General features: G+C 42.9%; 2 protein-coding genes across 3 annotated transcripts in view; one reads left to right on the forward strand and one right to left on the reverse strand.

Annotated features, from left to right (window-relative positions):
* Positions 1-6,469, forward strand: part of LOC134789379 (eukaryotic translation initiation factor 4 gamma 2) — a 77,432-nt gene extending 70,963 nt beyond the window's left edge. Inside the window, exons 15-16 of the mRNA XM_063760011.1 lie at positions 4,860-4,981; positions 5,713-6,469. Of these exons, the coding sequence (XP_063616081.1) occupies positions 4,860-4,981; positions 5,713-5,775 (185 nt within the window). The 3' untranslated portion in view covers positions 5,776-6,469. The remainder of the gene's footprint in view (positions 1-4,859; positions 4,982-5,712) is intronic.
* Positions 6,470-9,851: 3,382 nt separating this feature from the next.
* LOC134806863 (MOB kinase activator-like 2) overlaps positions 9,852-22,245 on the reverse strand; it is an 85,541-nt gene continuing 73,147 nt past the window's right edge. Inside the window, exons 2-5 of one of the 2 annotated variants that reach the window (XM_063780268.1) lie at positions 19,435-19,592; positions 15,475-15,696; positions 10,604-10,800; positions 9,852-10,078 (exon numbers count right to left, since the gene is read on the reverse strand). In XM_063780268.1, the coding sequence (XP_063636338.1) occupies positions 9,983-10,078; positions 10,604-10,800; positions 15,475-15,696; positions 19,435-19,592 (673 nt within the window). In that variant the 3' untranslated portion in view covers positions 9,852-9,982. The remainder of the gene's footprint in view (positions 10,079-10,603; positions 10,801-15,474; positions 15,697-19,434; positions 19,593-22,245) is intronic. The other variant, XM_063780269.1, reaches the window with a different exon arrangement.

Consider the following 22,245-nt stretch of genomic DNA (forward strand, 5'->3'; position numbering starts at 1 on the left):
ATCCTGGATTCGCGCCTGGTTGGGACTAAGTAAAAATGTACAACTGTCTATCAAATTGCGTTTTTTATATCGAAAAATTTTCGCGCTCGCTTCGCTTGCGTTTACAATAATATTGTAAGATATGATAAAGGTCACATTCGGGTGGCGACTGCAGCAGCATTACTCTGTTGCAACGTTACTGCTGCAGCACTGACAATTTTCGTGATAAAATGATGTGACTGATTTCCATACTAAAAGTAACAATGTACAACTGTCTATCAAATTGCGTTTTAATATCGAAAAATTTTCGCGCTCGCTTCGCTCGCGTTTTCAATAACTTTCTAAGATATGGCGACTGCAGCAGCATTACTCTGTTGCAACGTTACTGCTGCAGCACAGTTAATTTTCGTGATCAAATTATGTGACTGATTTCCATACTAAAAGTAACAATGTACAACTGTCTATCTAATTGCGTTTTTATATCGGAAAATTTTCGCGCTCGCTTCGCTTGCGTATTCAATAACTTTCTACGATATGGTGACTGCAGCAGCATTACTCTGTTGCAACGTTACTGCTGCAGCACTGTCAATTTTCGTGATAAGATGATGTGATTTCCATTCTCAGCTGTAATGCGGCAATGAACATCACTCAACTTACCAAAAAAAATCAATGTCATCTGGATGACCCTAGGGCGAGGGGCACCATAGTCTAGAAATGCTTAGGGCATCAAAATATCTTAATCCGGCACTGGTCGTTTGCGGAGTCAAACGATTTGGGACTCGCATTCTACGAGGGAAGGTACAAATATTCGCGGAATGCAGTGGAAGGAGGTGAAATGGTACAAAACCTTTTTCACCTCAGCAGCTCGAACAAGGGTACTTTGCTTCTTAAAAACAGTGAGCAAAATGCGATTTTGCTCACTGAGTCATTTTGTCTCACTCAGTGAGCAAAATGCTATTTTGCTCACTGAGTGAGACAAAATGACATTGAAGTGACCTTTATAGTCAAATGTCATTTCAACATGCGGGGTCTAATACAAGTTCGATATACTTGGGTTCCATTATCTCTGTCCCTCTAGGTATGTTCTCACTGCTTAGGGTGAAAAATTTTGTGTACTACACGAGATCAAAGTTATTTACATCTCGTGCGCTTTTGAATCCCTTACTACGCTCAAGATTCTAAATTATAGAATCTTTCGCTTGCACGGGACTCAAAATAAGCACTCGAAGAAATATCAAACTTTGATCTCTTGTTGTACAAATAACTATTTTGTTTCTCTTTTACGAGAACTCTTTAGAAAAAAAAATGTAAATGTCAATTCAAAACCGTCATTTGTTTTAAAGATATCGCCCTTCAAACAAATTATTTCGGAATAAACGTGCGACCATGGAGCAAATTGAATATCGTGCCGTGATAAAATTTCTATCGAAGCAAGGAAAACCTCCGCAAATTATAATTAATGAAATGAAAGCCGTCTATGGGGACCAGTGCCCTGCTAAAACCATGATTTACAAGTGGCATGGCCTCTTCAAACATGGCAGAGAGTCAATTGAAGACGACCCTCGCCCAGGACGGCCGATTGAAGTCACATCGTCGGATATCGTTCAAAAAGTTGAAAAACTCGTACTAGAAGATGCTCGAATTAAAAAGAAACAATTAGCTGCATTAGTTGGTGTATCAGATACAACAATTTTGAGGATCCTACATGAACATCTTGGCATGACGAAAGTGAGTGCTAGGTGGGTACCGAGAATGCTCAAACCGCAGCAGATGCAACAACGAGTTGAAGCTACGAAGCAATTTTTGGATCTGTGCGGTGACAATCCTACCCACATATTGGAACGAATTGTGACTGGGGATGAGACTTGGGTTCATCATTTTGAACCTGAGTCGAAACAAGAGTCGATGCAGTGGCATAAGAAGGGTGCACCACCTCCGAAGAAGTTCAGGGTATCAGAATCGGCCGGAAAGGTGATGGCTACCATATTTTGGGATTCAAAAGGAATTCTCATGATCGACTACAAGGACAAGGGTGTTAACATAACTGGGACATATTATGCAGTGCTATTAGAAAGACTACGTGAAGCCATTAAGGAAAAAAGGCGGGGAAAACTATCAAAGGGTGTGTTGCTGTTGCACGACAATGCACCGGTTCACAAGAGCCATGTTGCGACTGCTGCTCTTAACAGGTGCGGCTTCGAATCACTGGCTCACCCACCCTACAGCCCGGATCTGGCCCCCAGTGATTATTATTTGTTCCCAGATTTAAAAAAAGAAATACGAGGAAAAAAGTTTTGTGACGATGAAGAAGTTAAGGAGGCTATTTTGGCTCATTTTGAGGGCAAAGATGAAAAATTTTTTTTTGATGGTATACATAAGTTAATTAGTCGATCTGAAAAATGCATTAAACTCAAGGGTAAATATATTGAAAAATAAAAATACTTCTATTGTTTTATTTAATATGCAAATACTTCATTCCGCGAATATTTGTACCTCCCCTCGTATACGCATTACCATGCCTTCCCGACAAAAATCGAATCATTCGCGAAAGTCTCGCAACGCATTGAGGTTACAAGGGGCACGTGGTCTTCCTCAGGAGTCTGAAGAAGACAACGGTGAGTGGCGCTGTAGCCAGGCAGGCCGCTTCGCTCTCGCTCGCGCGCGTATACCTTACTGTATCGTCCGATATACATCTACTACTCTGTCGTTTAAATCACGTGTAAAATTTGAATAAGGGTGAAAAAAACTATTGATTTTGGAGTGTAGTTTTATTTAGTGGTACTTACCTACCTAATTGTAAAATATTTTATCTGGACTACAGTCCTCTAGCATATCCATCTGTCAACTTTACTTCAAGTTCTGCCTCCAGGGGAGAGGGAGAGAAATTAGCCGCTTACTGACAGACCGAATTCCACGCGGGCGGAGCCGCGGGCACAGCTAGTTCTTAATATATTTATATTTCTTGCACCATTTTTGAGAAAAGCACTATATGACTCGGCTGGAAGGCTACTTGCTGGCTTCGGATTCAATTAAACGGACTCCCAAGGTCGTCCGTTTAAAACGAATCCTCAGCCTGCAAGTAGCTACTTCCGAGCCTCGACAATAATGTACTATACAGGGTGATCAATCCAAATGGGTCAGTATGGAGAAGTCAGAAACTATAAGAGATAGCGAAATCTGTTTTTAGGAACCATGGCGTCGATTTTAGATTTAATAATAATGGCATTCAATTTTTTTTTTAATCTATCATACATAACCGGGATTCGAACCTGGTCAATATTCTTTATGTAATCGCGTGTAGTATTTGTTTGTATGGCAACTTTTAAACGATGTGTGATAGGTGGGGGGTGCTCGACCAAATATAATAGAGGGCCCCGAGACAAAACAAACTACATTAAAAAAAAAAACAAAATAGCCTACTTTTTTTAATTTTTTTTCAAGTTGGTCCGAGCGCGCTAAGATTTGGCATGCGACGAGCCTGGGGACCCAAGATTACCATGTCAAAAAAAATTTTTGGAAAAATCCAAAATGGCGGCGGACACGGGCAAAGCCAAAATTCCAAGTAGGTTAAGCGAGCCCGAAGGGCGAGCTTCAGGCCGGGAGGCCGAAGGCCGACCCCGGCGGAGGGCCGAAGGCCCAGAGCCTTCACCCCGATTCCCAAAACGCGACTTCCAATAGGAAAAGTGTTGGGTCGTGTTTAAGCTCCAACTTCCCCCACTCGTGTGACGCTTCGGGCCTTCGGCCCTACGCGGAGCTCGGCCTTCGCAAGCCTCGACGCTTCGCCGTCGGGCATTCGGCCCGCCGGCTTCGCTCATCAAGACAGTTGACTTGGTAGAACGCTTGGAAGCACCGCATTCACGCAGCTCGGCCTTCGGCATCCCGCCGGGGTCGGCCTTCGGCCTCCCGGCCTGAAGCTCGCCCTTCGGGCTCGCTTAACCTACTTGGAAATTTGACTTTTCCCGTGTCCGCCGCCATTTTGGGTTTTTCTAAAATGTTTTTTTGATATGGTAATCTTGGGCCCCCAGGCTCACCGCATGCCAAATCTCAGCGCGCTCGGACCAACTTGAAAAAATAAAAAAAAAGTCGGCCATTTTGTTTTTTTTTAATGTAGTTTGTTTTGTCTCTGGGCCCTCTATGATATTTGGTCGAGCACCCCTCACCTATTACGCATCGTTTAAAAGTTGCCGTACAAACAAATACTACACGCGATTACATAAAGAATATTGACCAGGTTCGAATCCCGGTTATGTATGATAGAATTAAAGAAAAAATGGCATTATTATTAAATCTAAAATCGAAGCCATGGTTCCTAAGAACAGATTTCGCTATCTCTCATAGTTTCTGACTTCTCCATACTGACCCATTTGGATTGATCACCCTGTATAATTATGTCATGTGACCCGATATAGGAAATTAACGATCCCGCCGCGTGCTCCGGCCGCCTCGGTTTCGGTCTTATATATAATTTAAACGCCCGATAGCACATCGGTCGTATTATCCGTCAGTTTTGTCAGTCAATTTTGATGAATATTATGACGAATGAGAAAAATGATAAGGTACTCAAAAATTTTACTGTTGTAACCTATGACCACCTATCAAAACTATTTTGTTTAAAATCAACCTGCCGTCACATTGACACCGAGCCATCCAAACTACGTGCGTTAACCCTCAAGCAGAATGTACAATTGAACACGCTCATATTCTAGCTGGCATTCCTACGCAAAATCGGGACAAGCTTTTAAAATTCCTTTCTAGGAGAAAGTGTCACCAGGATAATGTGATGACTAAATAATCTTATTAATCTTTCAATAGAGAGAGATTTCTTTCTTTGTTAGAGAGAGGCAAGATAACACAACGCGTATATGTTTCTGCACCCGCAGGCATGCTGCTCCGCTGGTTCATGTACCTGTACAACCTGGAGGTGTGCGAGGAGGACGCCTTCCTGCGCTGGCGCGAGGACGTCACCGACGCCTACCCCGGCAAGGGCGAGGCGCTCTTCCAGGTGCGACACCCTACACTCCCTACACCTACACTACACCCCACACACTAGTCTCTACTACGAACCGAACATTCATTCATTGTATATCATGTGTAAAAAAATTTATCCCCCGGGATTGAGGCTTCAACTTCTGATAGCCGGAGTTACCGCTTAATTTATGGAGCCGTATGGCGCTATCTACTGACAGATTCCGAGAACAAATTTGTCTTAAGGTGGTAATTCCATCTATCCAATTTCTTTGTCCAATATGTATTGCGTCTCACATTTTGTTTTAATGAGAGAGTGAGATGCGCTAACATGTGGAATACCACCCTTAACCTTTTGAACGCCAAACGGCGCATGCATTTGCCGTGCCACTGACGCCACGGGGGTAAAATTTAGTTTTGTGAATAAATAATGCCAACCTAAAAGTGGTGTGTTTTTCAGTAGATTTTCATCAAAAAACGATCGACGTCAAATGCCGTCTTTGGCGTCGTTGTCACGATATTGCGTTGACGTCAATTGCTGTTTGTGGCGTTCAAAAGGTTAAGGTTCCGTCACACAGGCGCGCTTTCCGGGCGGGGCGTGAGCGTTTTATATGTAAAAGCGGCGCGCCCCGCTCACGCGCCGCCCGCAAAACGCGCCTGTGTGACGGAGCCTATAGAGACACATGTGAGGATCTACCGGGAAACTACCTACCATCTGTCGTGAGTTACTGACTACTGGACCTGTCAATAACGGTGTCTGTCCCGCAGGTGAACACGTGGCTGACGTGGCTGCAGCAGCAGGAGTCCGAGGACGAGGAGGCGGAGGACTAGCCGCCTCGGGACTCCGTCACGGACCTCCACGGCCCCGCACCGCTTCTGTTTCGCGCTCATCTCATTATATTAATATGATTAAGCCAAATAGTTAAATACCTACGTTCGTTACCGGTGACGCGCGACCGCCGGGTCCCGCGTCACTTAGGTCAATTTTTAGGTTGTACGACGTAAAGGAATCTTAGTATCTCGAGATAATTTTTTGTAGGCCTTTTACTCAATTTTGATACTTTTTACAAATGTATACAATGTATAGTGTTCGTCTGGACGTATGGCTGCACCCGTCGGCGCTCTCGCGAGCTCCTCGTTTACATTGTAACATATATATCTATCTATCCGTATATATGTATCACCCTATCTATGTATATATAGTATACGCATATATTATGAAACCTTAAATCATTTTTTTATCATGAACGTTTATTTCATTGCTAAATGGACTTAGTGTTAAACTGTAAGAATGCTTAAATTTCATCGTATTATCAAATTTTAGGATTTTATAACTAGTAGCTAAATAAATAAATAAAAATATTAAAAAAGCAAAAAAAAAAAGTAATGTTCAGTTTCTTCGAGCGTAAGAAATGTATGTTGCGTGAGTTGTAAAGTCAGATCGAGATGCAAAGTTCAGTAATATTGGTCAATATGTATTCATGGTGAGAAATAAACTTCAGTGTAATTTATTACAAAAACCAAACTTTGTTTCCTTTTACATCCTATTTGTTTGTAGGTACCTACACAATACAAAGACATGACATGCGGGTGCAATCGTGCATTGTCTCAGCATTCGACCCCGGAACAAAGATTCATTTGCCTAAGGGCTGATTTAGACGGCGCGCGAACTCGCATGCGATTTTAGTTACATTGCGGACTGTTGATTACGTCCAATTCAACCGACCGATCAAAACCCGCAATGGTATGAAACTCGCATGCGAGTTCTCGCATCGTCTAAATCAGCCCTAAGGGTGGTATTCAATCTGTCCAATTTCTTTGTCCAATGTGTATTTTTGTCTCACATTAATGAAGATTGTGCTTAATTGAGAGAGAGACGCAATGACATTGGATAGATGGAATACCACCCTAAGATACAAGTTGCAGCCTTTGAGCTAATATTGACACACTCCCAACATGTGTTACTCAGTAGATTGTGTCACAAGGGAGCAAAATGACATATTTACGGGGAGGGGGGAATTCTGAGCGTCGTGAGGGATTGAAGCGTAAACGACCAAGGTGGAAATAATTTTGCTACCATGTGACACTGCTTTTCACATTACCTATGATAGACCGGGAGATAGTGACACATTTTACTGGGTCATTTGTACCAGTATGGCGGTTCGTCAGGGGTTTAAGCATGTAATGAAGGAAAGAAAATGCTATGACCATAGCGCTGGTACCGGCGGCCCAATCGCGTGGGCGTTAGTCGAACGTGTCGGATAAAATACGAGTGTCGAACGATTTGTTCCACAAATATCCTCGTATTTTCCGATAGTCCATAAAAAAGAAGTAGGCGGTAGCGTAATGCCATACTTCTCCGGTGTGACTTACAGCCCGCCATACTGAGGCGAACACGTTAATTAAAAAAAAACAATTCAACCATTTGTGCCAAGCTAATTTTTGCACAGGTGATCATCGTCGTGCAGCCATTCATGGACATCACCCTGCCATACTTTTCGGATGGTTCCAAATGCCCGCCATACCGCCGCAAGGGAGTTAATTTTTTTTTTATTGCTAAACGATTTGTACCATCTTGAATTTTTTTTTCAACACTTTCTGTGTGATCATAAATAGAAATCTCATAATGCCATACCTGTAGGAGGTGGCAAATGTGCACAATATTTTTTTTTATTGTAAGATTTTATTCGTATTTTTGACGATTTGTACCAGTATGGCACTAATTTTTCCTGTAAGTTTAAGTTTTACCGAATATAAATACAAAATTTCAAAGACGTAGGTGGCGGCAATCTTGTCTTATAACTATATATTATGTTGAATAATATTGTACGGCTACCACCGCTCGAACGATTTCTCGAATCATAGAGATCTCGGCTCATCTTGCTGTAAACCTCCATTCACCATTAAATTACATCAAATCTACCACTGTGTTGCCAGTAAAATGAAACGTTTTATTAATAGTAAATATATTATCGGCGGAAGAATGCACATAAGTAAATAACTTACTACTAATTAAAAATACAATATTTAAATGCTTATTTTAAATAATCAGTCTTCTAAAAAGCTGTCCCATTAATTAATATTGAAATTTAAAATGCCATACTGTAACAATTCGTTCCATTTTTTTTTAATTCATATCTTGCTTGAGTGTGACAATCTTCCGCCCCATGGTAACAGTATGGGATTTTTTTTTTAGGTAGAATTTTACCCAAACGATCCGGATACAAAGATGCCATACTGTAACAAATGATTTTATGTCTTGTACTTTGAAAACCCGTCGAAATATCAACTTTTTCAAGTATGGTGCCCCTTTTTCCCCCTATTAGAAGTATGGCAAATACAATAATGGTCACATTGCATCATCTAATTTCCAAAAATCCAAATGCCATACTGGTACAAATCGTCAAATTTTTTTTTATTTTTTAAGTCTTGGCTTAAGTCTCACAGTCGTCCGCCCCGTAGTTATAATCCGGAATAATTTTTTTTAGGTATAATTGTATCCAATCAAACAGAATATGATGATGCCATGCTGTAAAAAATTATTTTACGTATTGTATAGTCGTATTTTTGAAACGTGTCGATTAAATAAGTTTTTCAAGTATGGCAGCACTTTTTCCCCCTACTATAAGTATGGCAATTATAATAACAGTCACATTTTATCAAATACTCTCCAAAAATTTAAATGCAATACTGGTCCAAATCGTTTAGCAAAAAAAAAATGTACTTCCTTGCGGCGGCATGGCGGGCATTTGGAACCGTCCGAAGAGTATGGCATGGTGATGTCCATGAATGGCTGCTCGACGATGATCACCTGTGCAAAAATTAGCTTGGCACAAATGGTTGAATTGTTTTTTTTTAATTAACGTGTTCGCCTCAGTATGGCGGGCTGTAAGTCACACCGGAGAAGTATGGCATTACGCTACCGCCTACTTCTTTTTTATGGACTATCGGAAAATACGAGGATATTTGTGGAACAAATCGTTCGACACTCGTATTTTATCCGACACGTTCGACTAACGCCCACGCGATTGGGCCGCCGGTACCAGCGCTATGGTCATAGCATTTTCTTTCCTTCATTACATGCTTAGACCCCTGACGAACCGCCATACTGGTACAAATGACCCAGTAAAATGTGTCACAATCTCCCGGTCTATGAGGAAATTATTGCTTAAATTTTTATTCCAACATTTACATACCTTACCGACTCGCTAACAAACTCATTAAATCAGTCTTCACAACAAGTGCCAGGTGATGTCTAACGATATTCATAGTAATCGGCTGCGGTTTCTTAGGTTTCCGCAATAATATATTATATTCTAATTATCAAATATAGGAACGGCCTAGCCTGGCCCACTGAGAGACAACTTCGTGACTTTTCTCGTAGGTACTTTGCCATTCCTTATTTCCAACTAAAAAACTTGCCTGTCATTCTGACCTCCACCGACGAATAGTCAGAGAAAAATAGCAAACTATAGGTCTATTGTTTGAGGCGGTTGTTAAGAACTTATTATGGTCAGCTAGGTTGAAGACTTGGCTGCGTGAAGCCGATTGGTAATAAAATAAGTAAAGGGTCACCCCACTCTCTTTGGTCCCTCTAGTACGATACGATTGTCTAATACGTGAGTGGCACCAGAAAAAGGAGTGAAATAAATACACCAAAATTAAGGCTTTCAGTTTATTAGTTAAACAAATATCACTTTTATTTACAACCAAAGCAATCACAAATAATAGTATTAACTAATCGTAATCACCTAAAACTACTTAACAGATTGAAATATTTACAATAGAATTAACAATCGTTATAACTTAGGTTTAGAGGCTGGTAGACGCCGCTCCGGGGCGGCCGGGCGTCCTAGCGACCTCGCCGTCGGGGGGCTGACCGCCCGCTCTACCAGTCACACAGTGCAGTCACTGCTAGAAGGCGCCGCCGTCACACGGCGCAGTTACTGCTAGTGGGCGCCGCCGATCACACGGCGCAGTCACTGCTAGAAGGCGCCGCCGGTCACACAGCGCAGTCACTGCTGCTGGGCGTCGCCGGTCACGCGGCGCCGAGCGGCTGCGTGACGACGGGCGAGCGTCGCGGCGACGAGGCCGGCTCCGACAGTCGGAGCGCCACTTCCAGGTCACGCAGCACCTGAAATTAATATTTTTTAAGCCCGTGGTGAATTTTGAGAAGATTCTCGAGACAAATATCGGCCTGTGGATCATAGTGGTAAGTGAGATGTAAGTATTAGCTCTGTTTGGCAAATCTACCCGGCGGTCTGTGAATTTCATTCACAAGCAACTGTTCTCTCCTATTATCAATTGCATAAGTACAATTTTTTAAGACAAGACATTTCGAAATTAGCTATCGCACTTACGCTTAGGGTAGGGTGGTTCACCTATTCACCTATCCAATTTCTTTGTCCAATGTGTATTGCGTCTCACATTTTGCCTAATGGGAGAGTGAGATGTAATGCACATTGGGCAAAGAAATTGGACAGGTAGAATACCACCCTTAGTGCCGCTGTAGGTACCAGTCGCTCGCTACTCGTTTTAAAACCGCCGGTCGGACAGCATCATATCAGGAAGTGGACAAGGAGAAAAAAGTTGACCCCCGTTCTTCTAATCTCTGAATACGGGTGCGATAGGTGGGAGAGTACATGAGCGCGTAGAGTACCTCGGTCTCCTTGTGGTCGAGCAGCTGGAAGCGCGCGTCCAGCGCGGTGAGGTGCGCGAAGGTGAGGTGCAGGTGCGCGTGCAGGCGCAGCAGCGCCAGCTCGCGGAAGTGCGCCGCGTACAGGTGCGCCACCACGTGGAACAGCAGCCGCACCACGCGCCGCACCACCGACTCGAACATCGCCGGGAACTCGTTCGCTGGAATGTCACACCGACACGTCACAAGTCTGCGAGTAAACGCAACTGATACACGGATTGAATAGGGTTGGCCGGTCGACAAGATGGCGCCAGTATAAGTTTCCCCTGTAAATCCTACTAATAGTACTAATTATTCTTGTTTTTTTCTTTCAACTACTTTCAAGTCTTTGAAGTAACTTTAAGTTAAGTAAGAACAAAACTAGAAACAAACAGGGGACACCTATGCTGGCGTCATCTATCCTTTGACAGTTGCGGACCCCATTAAACTACGAGTATTACCCAAGCTTTTGGGTAAAAACCGAAAATTAAATCAACTTTAATTTGTATTCGGCGTTTACCCGTATACATCTAGGCAGACTTTAATTAACCTTTTAACATTACCCGTAACATAGGTATATAAGAACTTCCGACATATTATGTTCGCAATATTCCTTGCTCCTAACTCTTATTAGCAACGACAGGGAACACAGGTTTACATAAAGCCTCCCGCGAACAGCAAAAGGAATATAGGATAAAACGGTCGGCGACCCGCCCCAACCCCAGACCCGCAACAAATTGCGGGATAATTTGCGGATCAGTACACGAGAAAATTCACCACGCCGAAATTTGACACCTGACATACAATTTAGCATACGTTTGCGGGTCGATAAAGTAAGGTCAGTACATAGCGTCAATATTTTACTTGTTTCACCAGGAATGTTACAATTGTTCACAACAGGGGTCGAGAATGGCAATTAAATGATAGGAAATATCGGCGGTAACACGCCGGGTTTTCAAAACCTTTTAAACCAAAATAAGATAATCTAATCTGATTTGATCTGATAGAGAAAATAAATACAGAAACTTGTTCACAGGTAGGTACTTTTAAACTTTGACCTCGAAGGTACAATCTTTAATCACTAGTCGACGTGTCATATGTAGTTAGTATCCGTACTGGAGTATCATATCTAAATGTAACTGTTGGCGTTATTGGCGATTATGTCACTGCGCCGTGATTTTAGGATTTATTGTTGTGTCCAAACATGGCGCAATGCGTCATCGTGTTTTAATATTAAACTCTTGTGTTGAGCTCATTATCTGGGAAAAATGGCGAATAATATATCTCCGAAGGTTCTGTTAAAATGTCGTCAATTACGAGCCCTGTATTGATCCAAACACGAACGATTTTTCATTCAGTACAGTACCTACGTCAAAATATCGTATAAATTCTGTACTTAAGAAAATACCAAAGACATGGCTGAAAATTATATTATTTAACAAATCCTTTTCACTCCTTGACTTATTTTTCACTTTGTTCTCAAGTAGTTACAAGCTCAGATCCAGATTAAAGGCTCCGTCAGACATAGGCGTTTTGCGAGCGTGGCGTGAGCGGGGCGCGATGAAAGCGACGCGCGCGGCGCTGGCGGGCCGCTCGCGTCCCGCCCGCACCGCGCTCTGCGGACGCCGGCGGAACGCGCGCCTCGCGCCAACATCACGCTCGCGGCCCGCCAGCGCCGCGCTCACAACCCGCCCGCACCTATCTTTCTAAAGAAGCAATTATTGCCTAATAAAATAGTTTTTTTAATCTAATCGAACACCTTCATACGTAGTTTACTGCATTACTACAGGAAATATCAAACAGGTCATTTTATAGAAGAAAAAAAAACATTTTTAACTTCCTTCAAAAAAAAGGTTCTCAGTTTGACCCGTATGTATGTATTTCGCGATTATCTCGCGTTTGGCTGAACCGATTTTGATGCGGTTTTCAGAAAAGTGTTTGTTACATCCTGGAGAAGGTTTTAGTATACATAAATCTGAGCAAATGCTGAACCCTGGCTCTACCTAGTGGAAGTCAGGTTTGGTGCAACATAGGCCCACGCTATTTTGGTTATCCGTCACATCTTGATGAGCACTTGGGAGAGCAGTACCTGAAATAGAGCTAATGCTGAACCCTGGCTGTACCTAATGGAACTCAGGTTTGGTGCAACAAAGGCCCACGCTATTTTGGTTATCCGTCACATCTTGATGAGCACTTGGGAGAGCAGTACCCAAGATAGAGCTGATGCTGAACCCTGGCTGTACCTAGTGGAACTCAGGTTTGGTGCAACATAGGCCCACGCTATTTTGGTCATCCGTCACATCTTGACGAGCACTTGGGAGAGCAGTACCCAAGATAGAGCTGATGCTGTACCCTGACTGTACCTAGTGGAACTCAGGTTTGGTGCAACATAGGCTCACGCTATTTTGGTCATCCATCACATCTTGATGAGCACTTGGGAGAGCAGTACCCAAGATAGAGCTGATGCTGAACCCTGGCTGTACCTAGTGGAACTCAGGTTCGGTGCAACATAGGCCCACGCTATTTTGGTCATCCGTCACATCTTGACGAGCACTTGGGAGAGCAGTACCCTAGATACAGCTGATGCTGAACCCTGGCTGTACCTAGTGGAACTCAGGTTTGGTGCAACATAGGCCCACGCTATTTTGGTCATCCGTCACATCTTGACGAGCACTTGGGAGAGCAGTACCCTAGATAGAGCTGATGCATGATACAGCCAGGGTTCAGCATCAGCTCTATCTTGGGTACTGCTCTCCCAAGTGCTCGTCAAGATGTGACGGATGAGCAAAATAGCGTGGGCCTATGTTGCACCAAACCTGAGTTCCACTAGGTACAGCCAGGGTTCAGCATCAGCTCTATCTTGGGTACTGCTCTCCCAAGTGCTCGTCAAGATGTGACGGATAACCAAAATAGCGTGGGCCTATGTTGCACCAAACCTGAGTTCCATTAGGTACAGCCAGGGTTCAGCATCAGCTCTATTTCAGGTACTGCTCTCCCAAGTGCTCATCAAGATGTGACGGATGACCAAAATAGCGTGGGCCTATGTTGCACCGAACCTGAGTTCCACTAGGTACAGCCAGGGTTCAGCATCAGCTCTATCTTGGGTACTGCTTTCCCGAGTGCTCATCAAGATGTGACGGATGACCAAAATAGCGTGGGCCTATGTTGCACCAAACCTGACTTCCACTAGGTAGAGCCAGGGTTCAGCATTTGCTCAGATTTATGTATACTAAAACCTTCTCCTGAATGTAACAAACACTTTTCTGAAAACCGCATCAAAGTCGGTTCAGCCAAACGCGAGATAATCGCGAACAAACATACATACGGGTCAAACTGAGAACCTTTTTTTTGAAGGTGGTTAAAAATACTTAAACTTTGTCATTTTTGGCAGTAATGCAGTCGGCAGCTATACTGCAGCAGTATTGCAGCATGCACTACTGCCGACTGAATTACTGAGGCAAATATCAAAAATTTGGTCAGCATCATCGTATTTGACATTTGCTGCAGTAATGTAGTCGGCGGTATTGTCGCAATATACTGCTTGCAGGCTACAAAACGCTCGTGATACTATTCAACGTCCATGATCATGCTTTCCAACGTCCAACGTTCAGTAATCGAGTGACCGCTCGCAACACGCGCTGTGTTGTGTGTGACTGCGCGGGCGTGATCAAAGCGGGTCGCGCGCGCGGCGCGCCGGCGGGCCGCTGCTTCCAAGCGCAGATCGCGCGCGCGACGCGCTCGCGTCACGCTCGCATCGCGCCCCGCTCACGCCGCGCTTTGAAAACGCTCATGTCTGACGGAGCCTTAAGAAAAGCTAATCAAACTGCTAACTAGAAAAAAGTAATAGTTCTAAAGATTCAACTTGTTTTCAAGTTCAAGGGGCTAAATAAAAACACTTTGCTCGGTCGATAATACAATAAAGCGCAATATCAGGGAAGTGGGTTAGTTCGATTTAAAAACTAATTGTAAGTTCAAATGAACTCTAGGTTCAGGAAGGACAATTCATAACAGGAACTCGAACTGTTGAAATGAAAACGAAGGGTGAATTTTGCAATTTAATGGAATAGGTATGAACATTCTCATGAGGTGGAGAAATTCACTTTGTGCCGAAATGCAAACGCCCATATCCTACTATTATGATGATGAAATCCTAAGCAAAATTCGGCCACATCGATTTCGTGTACTAAACTTGGCTATACATAAATTATATACAATAAACCTTAAAGAAGGTAATAGTGGTAATAGTAAAGGATGAAACTAGGAGCGTCGCAGTAGGGTTTCAGTTGAGGTGCCTAGCAAACTCATGTAAGGGCGCATGTTCAATTGTTCGTTGCTCATCTTGTCTTAATGTCATTCATGTTTATGAAAACCAAATTGTGAATGTGCTTATCTACCTCCTATCCTAACACCTTCTTCTGTTTTCTTTTCCATTTTGACTACCGAACCCTTCTGGGACGATTATGCCAGCTTTCTAAACGCTGAAAAAAATCGTCGCGCTAGACTATAGAGAATGTATACAATAAACATTTTGCGAGGTTACTTTTAGTCAGGCCGCGTAGCCAAGATGCCAATCGCTTACGCTCCGTAGCGATCGAAACGCAACTGTCACTGTCGCGCTAATATGGAAGAGTGATAGAGAGACATAATGCTTTTCGTTGTCGAAACGATAGCGATTGTAACCTTGGCTAGGCCGGCTGATCCGCTAAACGATCCGAACGAATTCGCTCGACGCTGTCGCCGACGCGCCTGCCGTCAAAATTTAGTAGAGATGTATGGGTAGTCGATGCTGCTAGCGTCACAAATACGTTAGAGCCGCTTTTCACGACCGAGGCGAGGTTTGTAGCAAAGGAACTCACCGTATTTGGTGGGGAAGAGCGTCTCATCGTTGACGGTGTTCTGCGTGAGCGTCATCACGTAGTCCACATACTGCGGGGCGGCGACGCGCGCCTTCTTGCCGCGCTCGTCCACCCACGCGTACACGCGCCCGCCGGGGCCCGACATGTCGGGGCAGCTGCTCGCCGTGCAGAACTCCGACACCGCACCGTACACCAGGTTCACGTGCTCGAATAGCGCCAATGCTGAAACATCATAACACTTCCATTAATACCGTCATTATCTGTAGTAAGCGCACAGCCCGAGTGGCGAGCGTTTAGCGGTGCGGGCTGCCTGGCGGCAAGCGGCAAAGTGCATGCACTCAGACCGCTCATATGGGTTTCAATTTGTTTAAAACGAACGTCGAACGTCTACTCAGCTCGTAAACTGATTAGTTGTTGATTTGTCTTGTAAGTATCCCTGTGTTGGCTTATCAGTTACAATAAATGCGGCAATAATAGCGACTCCACGAGCATCCCTTGGTCATTTTTTTTATCTCATCATTATTGATAGGTCCGTTGAAAACTTGCTATTGCTCTCACGTCAAAACCAACTTCACAAAACTGCACGGTACTAAGTGTGAATACGTCATGCAAAGGCTTCCAAAACATGATTATACGGGCTTGTAGTAATGACCTACAAGTCAAGCCAAAGAGTGAATGACGGACTGACCATTAATTCTTATTGGAATGAGATAAGGTCTACTATTCTACGGTGTCGTTAGCCGGGAGCATCGGCCGCGCAGGTGCTACCGCGGGAATGCCACTGAATAGCCGTTACGTTGCGTTGCCGTGATGACGGCGACCGCCGCGGTGATTCGGGAAGCGCACGAGAGACAGGTGCGCCGGCGGAAATGTAGTTGTTTTGTGTTCACCAGGTACAGGTCAATTCACCTGAGACTGGGACCGTTCAATTCATCGAATTCAACAAATCGGAATGAGAGATTGAAAAATTGTGAAGTCAAAAGGCTTATGACAGGACTGCATTGTAGAGTACCTACTCTAATATATGTCTTTAGTTTAGTTGATGAAATTATATAACGCTTTGCATTTATATACGATTTTTCTTGTTGTATTTAAAGGTGCATTGGCTACGTATTTTTGATATGTTAATTAAGGAAACTATAGGTCTATTTACTGCTGCTCAATCTATTGACTAATGTTAATGAATGACTGTTTGTTTCTCAATAAAAAGAAAAAAAAAATAACGCTTACTTAGAAGAATTCAGGTCTTATTCCGGATCCGGATCGCTATTTGATGACGGGGTTTAGACCCCTGTGCCCTGTTTATCAAAAGCTTGTAACTTATAATACATGTGGAAGTCCCTTTGTAACAAAAGCTGTCAAAAAGGTACACGCATGCCATATCCATATACTATACCTACTTCCTCCGGACAGTCCGAACCCGAACCTCTGTTGTAGTGTCCGACCTAAGATTCGGCATGAAAATCATTCGGTACGTTACGGTTTCGGCAAAAAAACCGGTTTCGGTAGGACACTATATAGTTAGGTACTAACTCCAGTAAGTATGAGTTCAGAAAGCACAAGATGATTGGTAAATAAAGACAGGCGGCGGGCGATAGCGAGAGTCGAGGGCGCTCGTGATCGCAGATGCAATTAAGAAGGACGGGTCGGCCCGGGACGTAACCGGTGTTGTTGAACAGGTTTTTTTATAATTAACTTGATAGTATTAGCCGCCTATTTCAATTCGTGAACACTGCACGCTTTCGTCTGTGAAATTTAACGATCGGAAATTAGTGGAAAGCGATACGCAGTGCGGCAGCCGAGACCGCAGAGCGGCGCTGTCGCGGACTTCTGCTGCACCGGCACAAACGCCGAACGCTGCCAAACGATGCAGGTGCCGTGGTTATACTCAGCTATTTTATGCAGGGACTGCTGACACCTAGCAATGCGGGTCTTGGCTATTAATTCAATGCCAATGTCAGGTACAAGAGCACAAAATCTATGTACCTAGGTAATAACCTATACCTATTTAAAGCAAAAAGAATCCGCAATTTCTGCATATACAATTACATACTACTACCGATGTACATACTCTACAAAACTGGATAAAACAAACCATTACCATCCAAAACATTTAAAGTAAAAGAAATCCGTGCTACAAAAATGTACCTATGTCATAAATTTTAATTCTTTAACATGGCCTATTTATTATACTATGACATGGCTGACTTTTACTACTTTTTCCAATTTAAAAATCATTTGTGCGAACTAACAATATATATTTTATATTTATTCCTTAAACTTTGTATTGAAAATAAATATACTACCACTGTTAATAACGAATGGTGAAACGGAAACCTAAATTATAAATTTTATCAGGCAGCCCGGAGGCATATCTGTTTCTGCAATCGTGGTATGAAACAATATAAGTGAAACTCTATTCTCTTGATTTCAGTATAATGCTGGCGGCGAGTTCTATATAATAACAGGTATTACAAAGCTACCTATAGTTTGTTATTGGCAGATGGTTTTAATCCTTTTGCCTTTCTACCGTAACAAAAACTAAATCAAGTCAATATTTAAAGCACGTCGTCCGAAACATGTTGTGTAATAATTAATATGAAACACACAAAAAGGGCGTATCTTAGTAAGAGCAGTTTTTTTGAAAAAACTCATTAATAATGGGTTAAGCGATCATGTTCAAGGTGATGATTTCGAAAAGTATTTACATTATCAAAATACTTTTTTGGATAGCTTAACCTTATTTTTAAAGACCTATCAACTGATTTATCACACTTTGATATTTACTGTATTTTATTTCCTTAAAAATATATATATCAGACTAATCACCAAAAAACTATATAACGTACATAGCTTAAACCTAAAGCAATCCGCTAAATGTACAATCGGTAAAAACACAATACAACCGGAGACCGGAACAGGAAATCACGTGCGACCGAGAGTGCTCATTATGACAATATATATTTTATTGAACAGCAGCGAATTTGTCCACGTTTTATATTAATATTGCCAGAAGCCCCAACTAAGTCACAATATTGTATTGTCATAGATTTGGGAGGAATGGTACAACGAATTATGCATAATATTTCAAACTCGCTTAAGAGTCACACATTTTCGTAGTAGGTACAACAATTTTTAGCAACAAAAACTAGTACCAGACATAGATATTTGTTAAGTAAATGTGCATGCCAAGATTGCCAATTTTCATGTAATTCAATTGTATGGGAGGCGGTATTTTGGCGTCGGATATGTGTGACTCTTAAAACTCAATACTTGCTAAGATTAGCAACACGATGATGGAAGGTTCACCGTATAATGTCATGTCATGTGTCATGAGTACCCACAGATGCTTATCAATTTCAGTAAATTAAAACATCTTGAGCCACGTTGACGTTGCCATGAGTACGCTAAATATTTTCAACAAATTGCGCTAAGAAACCAGACATATGTCGTGCGCTTATAAACACGAACGATTTTCATTGTATGGCGTGTCCGCAGTGAGTTTTAGTGCTCCTGAGGGTACAGCCGTATGTGGCATGTAGGTGGTGGTACTCACTATGCGAGGCGAGCAACTCGTTTAGTCGAGGTGGCGCGGCAGGTCGACCAGCTGCCGCATGTCCAGCTCGGGCAGCTTGCGCTCCAGCAGCGCCTCCAGGAGGTATAGCTTGTATGTGAGGTGGTGGTACTCACTGTGCGAGGCGAGCCACTCGTTGTAGTCGAGGTCGCGCGGCAGGTCGACCAGCTGCCGCATGTCCAGCTCCGGCAGCTTGCGCTCCAGCAGCGCCTCCTGGAGGTATAGCTTGTATGTGAGGTGGTGGTACTCACTGTGCGAGGCTAGCCACTCGTTGTAGTCGAGGTGGCGCGGCAGGTCGACCAGCTGCCGCATGTCCAGCTCGGGCAGTTTGCGCTCCAGCAGCGCCTCCTGGAGGTATAGCTTGTATGTGAGGTGGTGGTACTCACTGTGCGAGGCGAGCCACTCGTTGTAGTCGAGGTGGCGCGGCAGGTCGACCAGCTGCCGCATGTCCAGCTCCGGCAGCTTGCGCTCCAGCAGCGCCTCCTGGAGGTAAAGCTTGGGGTCGCCTGCCGCCTCGCCCTCGCGGTCTTTGCGCCGCGCCTTCCTGCAACCAACAATATAACTCATCAGTATTTATATCAGATTTTTTGAACAATAGAACGTACTAGATTGGGCGTAAAGCCAGGAATTTAGAAGGAAACAAAATCAGTTGTGCTAACAAAACTATAACGTACATATTTACATTATTTTTATGTTTTAGAAATTAAGCGGCACTTTACGACGGACCTTTTTTGTGGCGGCCGCTTTTGCCTTATTTTATAATAAAGTTAAACTTAATAAAGCCAAAACTGGGAATATTTATTTTAAACATCAGGGAATTCTGATTATAATGACGACAATTCCAGATTGGCTTAAGGAAAAACAATGAAAAATGGTCATCACGGCGTAAAAACCACAACAAAAATGCGTAATGATTCCATTACGGTTACCAATTAATTTAACACAGTAGGTAGTAGTAAAGCAACAAGTATTAAGAGCCTATACTGGGAGTATTTTATGCCTGTACCTTTTAGTATCATCGTGGCAATTCTAATAGATGACGACAGTTCGGAAAAAAGAAGAAAATAATAGTAGTTATCCCTATTACAGTGTAAACACCCCAATAACATTGCGTTATCACTTATCACACTTATCACTAGACAGACACAGTAGGCATGTGAGGGAGTGCTCGATAATCGATAACTGTAGCGCTAATATCAATTGCAAACAAAGGAGTATCAAAACAAGAATGTGCTTTATGTCGTGGCTATAAGGTTCACGAATGATCAATTGTAGATGGGGCCTGCCGCGTAGGAACCCGATGTAAACAAGATCACGCCGATCACGCGAGTTGACGTCACGGTCCGCGCCGCGCCCTCGCCAATGGTCAACTCTTCGACACACTATAGGTACGTACCAGAGACCCTACTGCGAAAAACGCAATGTCATCATCTGCCTCTCTACGAGTATCGCTCGAATATGCAAGAGCGGCATAGAGGTAAATCGTTTTTCTATTTTCGATGTTGGCGGTGGTAGGCCCTCTGTGTTTTCTATTGCTTTCCGAAAAAGAGAAATGTAAAATTCGACTGCATTTTTTTGTTTGTCGTTTCTCATATCTTATCTAAGCTGAATTTCAATTTAGTTTTTACTTCTGTGCGATCCTTTCATTTGATCCCTTGATTGTAGTTATCATACTGATATTTATGACTTACGTCAAAAAGATTCAGTGATAACCAATATCGCTTCGCAAGTCGCAATTCGCTCCGATGGCATGGCTGCTCCGACATAAAACATTATGTATGTACTCGTATCACACTATCCATCTCGACTTGTTTCTTACTAGTATTTTTTAGGGTTCCGTACCCAAAGGGTAAAATGGGACCCTATTACTAAGACTCCGCTGTCCGTCCGTCTGTCACCAGGCTGTATCTCGTGATCTGTGATAGCTAGACAGCTGAAATTTTCACAGGTGATGTATTTTTGTTGCCGCTATAACAACAAATACTAAAAACAGAATAAAATAAAGATTTAAGTGGGGCTCCCATACAACAAACGTGATTTTGACCGAAGTTAAGCAACTTCGAGCGGGGTCAGTACTTGGATGGGTGACGAACGTTTTTATAGATAATGGTACGGAACCCAACCCTTCGTGTGCGAGTCTGACTCGCACTTGGCCGGTTTTTAAATATAATAAAGGAAAGGAAATTGCTTCACGTCAGACACAAACGCGCGCGCATTTTACTCCGACCTCACTGTCCTCTTAGATATACGGGGCTAGGTAAATAGTACATTATTGTCGAGGCTCGGAAGTAGCTACTTGCAGGCTGAGGATTCGTTTTAAACGGACGACCTTGGGAGTCCGTTTAATTGAATCCGAAGCCAGCAAGTAGCCTTCCAGCCGAGTCATATATAGTGCTTTTCTCAAAAATGGTGCAAGAAATATAAATATCATAGAAATATTTTACAAAAGCAACTTTCTTAAGTATATATTTTCACAGAAAAAAGTAGAAACAATTGAAAAAATTAGCTTTGCCGCCTTTTTATTTTTTTAATAAATAAATAGAAGTGTATTTTTCTGCCGAAAATACGCCAACCTATTTGAGACAGCTAAATAGTCGCGGTACTAATCATCTGTTTGGCTGTTTAATGGGCCTGTGCCTTCATTTGATATGGCCATTTCAACTTTTAAAAAGTTTGGAACTCGACAAATAATGGAATTTGTATGCAACATTGCAGTCCCAAAATCGATACTGCAATGTTTTTAACTTTTTAATTTTTGACTGACCATAAACTACGCGCTTCGCAACCTATTTTTTAAACGGCAAAGTCGACATTGCCGTCCATTTTTGAGAAAAAACCTTTTGTGTTCTCGACAAGGGCTATCAAACACTACTTGACATCAGCGTTTGAAGTTTGATTGCATTACCTACCTGCCTCGATACTAACCTAACCAATCGAATTCTTTTGTACTGACTTCCTTGATGTTCGCTGTTCCAAGTCAAGTGCTCAAGTATTTTTTAAAACTGTTTAGGATTGTGGCGACCACTGCCACTGGCCGGTCAAGGGATGTAGTGTTCCGGCGTTTCCGTGACTACCTAGCGAAACCAACGAAGGGGTCATTCAATAGGTAGGACTATGCTGTCTGTCGCCAAAATTACGTTTATAATGTGGTATTCAAATGTAGGTTTACCGGTAAACCTTTGATCTTTAAACGGATC

The sequence above is a fragment of the Cydia splendana genome, chromosome 3 (assembly GCF_910591565.1).
Source record: "Cydia splendana chromosome 3, ilCydSple1.2, whole genome shotgun sequence".
Lineage (NCBI taxonomy): Eukaryota > Metazoa > Arthropoda > Insecta > Lepidoptera > Tortricidae > Cydia > Cydia splendana.